Consider the following 6,784-nt stretch of genomic DNA (forward strand, 5'->3'; position numbering starts at 1 on the left):
CACATAGCTGGGCCCAAAAAAATAAAAAAGGAAACCAGGAAAAACTATGCGCGTGAGACGCGCTCTAACGGCGAAAACGCCGCAAACACTAAGGCCCCTGGGTCCCTGGATCCCTGGACTGGGTGGAAAGTACCCCTAGCCCCCGTCCATAGCGTTTCGGCCATGTTTAAAGCTCGAAATTTATACGAGAAATTCCTCCAGAGTCTCTTTCGGCAGCGGAAAAGCGGCAACAGCGCTTGCCATAAACGCAGAGACGACATTTTTATGGCAGCGTTGAGCGCAACGCGGATCGATATAGTGCCGGAACGAGATACAGATACATTTGTACCGCTCTCACTGCCCGCTGATTGGCGGAACAGTGTGCGCAAAATCCAACCCAGCCAGCGCTCACCGCACACAGATACACACATGCACAGCAGCGAGTTTATTTGATTTATTAGCAGGCCAGCCACTCGTATATTCATCTCGCTCCCGCACAGGCGACGGGCAATGGAAATGCCGACGCACACTTGGACAGCAGCGACGCACACACAGATACTCGCGACTCAAGACCAGTTTTTCCAGCCACCCTGTCTGGCGGACCGCACCGCATTTACCGCCTGCTCGAGCGGCCAGCGGCAGACGGTCTCTCATTCGACTTTCGCATTCGCCGTCGTCAGCACACGCGCACGCAACGTACCGCACGGCAGTCGCAGCACGCCAGCCAGCAGCAGCAACATCACGCAGCAACATCAACTCGGTTGTTCGCTGTCTCGAATTCGGTTTCGTGTCGTATCGTATCCGTATCGTTTCGCATCGCATCGCATCGGTGGTTCTGGTTCGTGCCTCGTCATCAGCTAGCCAAAAAGCGGTGATACGAAAGAAAGAAAAAAAAGTCATCATACAGCCAGGGAAAAAGCAGCGTAGAACGCACCTCGAACAGGTTTCGCCGTCGTCCGGAGAAACAGAAAGGTGCTCAATTCCGCCCAGTGTGGAGGTATTTTTTCGGTGTTCCCGCTTCTCGCATACGAAAAAATAAAAAAACAACAACCAAACCAAACCAAATATATTTACAACAAAATCAAATACAAACAACAACAATATTCTGAGGCAATTTCGCGTCGGTTTTTAGCAACAATTTTCAAGTGTTTTACGCCGCCTCTTGTTTGTTTGCTAGCAAACAGCATATATATGTTTATCTGATATCTGTGACTGTGGAAAAAACGCAATTCAAGCTGTTTAGCTACAAATCCAAAGAGAGCCGAGCGCCACATTTTTGATACGCGTAAAGATACGAAAAAACTACGAAAAACAAACTGCAGCAAAAATCAAAATCTCAAAAATCACAAGTGCAACATGGTTTCCCACAAAATGTTCAAAATGTCTAACTAAGCAAAGAGTAAACTAAAGCTAAAGAGTAACTGCACCTTAGAGGCGAGTATCCACGGAGAACCAACTTTGAGTCAAATCAGCTTTATCGCATCGAAAACTGGAAGCAATCCCCGCAAGATGCTGACCATGGAATCGGATATGAAGGGCAGCCTGCTGCATGCCACCATGCCGCCGCATCACACAAGTGCCGCGTTGCACGGACACGCGGCATCGCCGTACTCCGCCCTGGCTCCACTCATGAACCTGGGCCAGTCGCACCTGACCCACTCGCAGCTGAGCCACCACAACCACCATCATCACCACATGAGCGCCCACATCGCGGCCAGCCAGAGTCCCAATCCGCTGAGCTCGCTGCAGTCCTCGATGGCGAACACCCTCAATGGCAGCCAGGTGGGCCAGCAGCAGCAGCAACAGCAGCAGCAACAGCAGAGCTCCCCGCTGCACAGCTCCAGCGAACTGAGTCCCACCCAGAGCAGCATCGGAAGCCATCACATGACATCGCCGGTCAGCCACCAGCAGCACACGCAGCAGCAGCAGCACGGGCAGCAGCAGCATCTGGGAGCGGGATCCGCGTTGAGCAGCCTAACTGGAGGATCCAGCAACAACAACAACAACAGCGCCACGGCCAACAAGAACCAACAGCACGCGGATCGTGTGAAGCGGCCCATGAATGCGTTCATGGTTTGGTCACGGGGCCAGCGGAGGAAGATGGCATCGGACAACCCCAAGATGCACAACTCGGAGATCTCGAAGCGACTGGGCGCCCAGTGGAAGGACCTCTCGGAGTCGGAGAAGCGACCCTTCATCGATGAGGCCAAGCGCCTGAGGGCGGTGCACATGAAGGAGCATCCGGACTACAAGTACCGGCCGCGCCGCAAGACCAAAACGCTGACCAAGACCAAGGAGAAGTACCCGATGGGCGGCCTGATGCCCGGACAGACGGTGGGCGGTGGAGCGCCGGGTGAGCCGGTGACGCCCACGCGGGTGCAAGGTCAGCCTGGCCAGAATCAGTCGCTGAACGGTAGTGGAGGCAGTGCAGCAGCGGCAGCGGCCGCGGCAGCAGCGGCAGCGCAACAGGCGCGCCAGGATATGTACCAGATGAACGCGCCCAATGGATACATGCCCAATGGCTACATGATGCACGCGGATCCGGCCGGAGCGGCAGCCTACCAGACCTCCTACATGGGCCAGCACTACGCGGCGCAGCGGTACGACATGGGACACATGTACAACAACGGGTATGCGATGTACCAGACGGTGTCCGGCGGACAGACATCGCCGTATGGCAGCAGTCTCCAGCAGCCCGGATCACCGTCGCCGTATGGCGGCAGTAGCTTGCAGCAGCAGCCCGGCAGTCCGGCTCCGTATGGCGGAGGAGGAGGTGGTCAGGTTTCCTGCCAGAGCCACAGCCCCAGCGATTCGAGCATCAAGTCCGAACCGGTGTCGCCCAGTCCCAGTGCCATAGCGCTCAACAACAACAACAACATCAACAACAATCACATCATGAAGCGGGAATACAGCTCTGCAGCGGCGGCGGCAGCAGCAGCAGCAGCGGCAGCAGCCGCCGGCGGCGGCGAGCTGAATCACCTGATGAACATGTACCATCTGCCGGATGAGCAGCGCCACCTGCTGCACTATCAGACTGACTCGCCCGATCTGCAGCAGCAGCACCAGTCGATGCAACAGCAGCAGCAGCACCTCCCGCAGCAACACCTTTCGCAGCAGCACCAACAGATCCCGCAGCAACACCAGACCATGCAGCAACAGCAGCAGCAACACCACCTGCAGCATCAGCAATCGCTGAGGGCGATGGCGCCGCTGGCACACATGTGAGAAATGGCCAGCGCCTATGGAGCAGCAGGCTCCAGTGTGAGCGTTTCGCCTCCACTGCCGCCGTACATGCCGACGGCCCCGCAGCAACAGCAGCAGCAGCAACAACAGCAGCAACAGTTGCTCAACGGACGGCCTAGTCCGACGGCATCGGGGTCGTCGGGCGGCCGCTCCTCGGCGCATTCCAGTGGCCATACCGCCGCGCATTCACCCGCCTTGGCAGCCGCCTACCAGCTGACCCCCTCCGCTGCCGCCTCCTCCGCCACTTCGGCTGCTGCTGCGGCGGCAACTGCTGCGGCCGTTGCTGCTGCTGCGGCTGCAGGCAGCTCCTTCGCCGCCTCGGCCAGCATGCTGGACATGCAGCAGCAGCATCTCGAGGAGCAGCAGCAGCACCACCACCTGCACTACCAGCAGCAGCAACAGCAACACTACCAGCAGCAGCAGCAACAGCAGCAGCAGCACCTCCCGCAGCAGCAGCAACACCAGCTGTACCATCACTATCATCCTGGCCACGAGGCAGCGGTGGCTGCCAGTGCTGGCCTCCTGGATATATCCACATTGTAAATTATTGAAAATATTAACTAAAGCCCTAGGTTACGCACACCCACAACCCACAACCACACCCACAACCACAGCCACACACACAGACACAATTTTAGCCTTAGTTCTTAAGCAGGTTTAATTCGAATTTCGAAGTGGCAGAGTAACACACGCGCATATAAATAAATGAGAATAGGATTAATGTTTAGTCATTTAAATGAAGCATACGCACTGTTGTACCACAATAGTAAGATGACAACTCACTTGCATTCCATACCGTTCTGCTTCGATTTCCCTTGATTTCCCGCTTGCTGCATAGCTAAAAACAATTGTGTGATACAAATAAACTGTTGCCAATTACTGGGACAACGGCAACAACAACAAATCGTTTGGTTTAGCATTTCATTTCCACTCACTCACCTTTTGCTGTACAAAACATTCTCAGACATTAAATGTGCGTTCAATTGAAGGGAGCAACAGGACGCGGAATCAAGACACAAGTTTAGTAGGAGTAAAGGCAGTTGAGGCGAGGCGATGAAAATATTTCAGAAAAGCAAAGAAAAATGTCAAAAAACATTCTATTTTATAAATTCTCTTATGCATTAAGTAATTATAATTATTATCTATTATATAAACAATTTAATTATTAATTATGCTTACAAATACCAGACAAGACAACCATAATTAATTGTAATAAAGCGAAAACAAAATTATTATTATTATTAAAAACATAAATCGAATCGAAGGCAAGCATCTACTGCATAATACAAACACAACCAGAGAAAATGTTAGTAAACCTAAAGCAAATTTAGTAAAAACAAACCAAGAAGCAGCGTGCAAACGTGATTGTGAAACATGGCGCAAGGCAGCGAAAACAAACAAATCCAACAAAACATTGCCAAGCACCTGGAAATAATAAAAACAAAATCCACAAAAAAATCCACGAAAAAAAAACAAATAAAAGAAAAATCTTTACAAAAACTTCTCGCTACATTTTTTCTATTTGCCGTCGGCAAAATGGGAGGATCCGTGAATTTTGCATACCGAGTCGATATGCAGCAGGTTCACCAATATGTCAGATAGCTTAAATTCCAGTTTGGATTTTATAGCTCTCTCTATTTTTAAGTGGGATGCGTAATTCCTTAGACAAAGGCGATTAGAGTAGTAAAAATCAAATGAAATTCACGCATTGTCAACATAAATAAAAATGTCATTAAACAAACCCTGACAAATTAGAACAAAACATGAGACGAGATTCCCATAAAAATGGTATTCCAACGACATTTATAAAATCCAGCCATGGCAATTACTTGGGAACTTCATGTGCATCGCATGCTGCAATCTGGCATTTCAATATTTATTTACGTGCATTTTGTCAATGATTAACTGCAATTTTCGTGACCGGAAGGTGACGTTTTGTAGGCGACACCGTCCAAACTAATTCCACCGATCAAGCATCAAGGTTGAAATACAATTATTAGGAATTTTGATAATGCGATATATCATATACCATATTTTCAGAGCCGCTCACCAGACCCAGATTGTCCAATCACTCGGCTGTCGCGACGGTGAATGGGCCTACAAAACCCGATAATATCCACTTAATATGGCTAATTTATGCTGGCCAAACCATCACATCTGGCCCACGCGCTGTGCCAACATTTCAAAGAGCTCATAAAAAATTATGATATGTATTATTAATGAAAATTGCAAATTCAGAGCGACGGGGACCAAAAACAAACACACATTGGCTGCAAAACAATTTACTTATTATGTGAGCAAACATTATACACTGTTTACTACTCCTTTTTCTTTTTTTTTTTTTGTGTCATTCGAAAGCTGCTGATTATTGTAATTCGGGTAAATGATTTGGCTTAAAATGAAAGCTGCCCGGGAATTTCAATTAATGTATTTTCAATTTTTCACCACCAATTCCCCTGCTCGTTTCTATTATTACCGCTTTGCAATCAATTAGTGGCAACGATTTTTAATTATAAAATTTCGCATCTAAATTAAAATTTTCGCTTCGGATGCTTAACCCTTTACCCATACCCTCGGTTGATTAAAAATGTTTAACCTTTTCTTTGGCTTCAAAACTTCCCATTTTTTTGTTGTCTCTGCTCGAAATAGTTCGCATACATAAAAAACGAGCTTCGATTTGCATTTGTCGCAATTTTCATAATATTCACAGATTTTTCTGTGGGCCTCTGCTTATCTTCGATTTTGAGGCCTGTTTATTTGTGTGTTGAAATGGGAGATGGTCGAGTGGCATGTTCGAGATACATGCATAATTTGTGTGGATATTTCTACGCGCTGTGTGAAACAAATGCAAAACGAGAAATTTATTAATGCCATATGGGTGTCATTTGAGCTAAGTTGCAGCAGATACAATCTAGCTAAAAATGCGACTTCGTTTGACATGCAAATCGTAGTGGAGAGAGATCGTTTCAGTCAGTTGCGCCTCGTATTTGATTTGGATTTATTTTGGAATTGAGTGTATTTGGCTTGTTCTCTTGTCAGCCAGCTGTGTTTGCCTACCTTTAATTAGCTAAAAAATTGTTCTGCTTTCCGTTCCATTCGAATGTTATTTCTCCGACTAATTTTTTGTGGCGCTGTCATTTGTTGCAATCAGTGAGAAAATTAAACGAAATCCCGATGACAACATTTTTATTGCTGCTCGCTTGCCATTAAAATTAGGAGCTAATCACACGTTTAACAAGATTTTGTTGTGTGTTTGTTTATTCGGTGGTTTCTGACTTCGATCAGTTGATATTTTATTTAATTTTTTTGTTGTCTTTATAGTGGGGACAGCAGACAGGTGCTTAGCTTATTTTATTTTATTTTTTTTTTGGCTGCAGCTGAGTCAGCAATCGCCGATCGTGAGAGTTTTTCGTTTGCTTTGTTTTGGATCTTTTGATTTAGTTCATTAATTGGCCATAATAGTTTTGTTTTATAACTGCCTATATACATCGGTGGTGAACTTGAAATTAATTACAAGCTGGTTGACATTCTCGTCAAGTGTTAGTTTATTTCATTTTGAACA

General features: G+C 47.6%; 1 protein-coding gene across 1 annotated transcript; it reads left to right on the plus strand.

Annotated features, from left to right (window-relative positions):
• The first annotated feature begins 571 nt into the window (after nt 1-571).
• On the plus strand, nt 572-4,548 carry LOC6731565 (intrastrand cross-link recognition protein). The gene is given in 1 exon segment (XM_039292516.2): nt 572-4,548. A coding segment is annotated over 1 exon segment (2,277 nt). The 5' UTR covers nt 572-1,488; the 3' UTR covers nt 3,766-4,548.
• The last annotated feature ends 2,236 nt before the right edge of the window (nt 4,549-6,784 follow it).

This window comes from Drosophila simulans, chromosome 2L (assembly GCF_016746395.2).
Source record: "Drosophila simulans strain w501 chromosome 2L, Prin_Dsim_3.1, whole genome shotgun sequence".
Lineage (NCBI taxonomy): Eukaryota > Metazoa > Arthropoda > Insecta > Diptera > Drosophilidae > Drosophila > Drosophila simulans.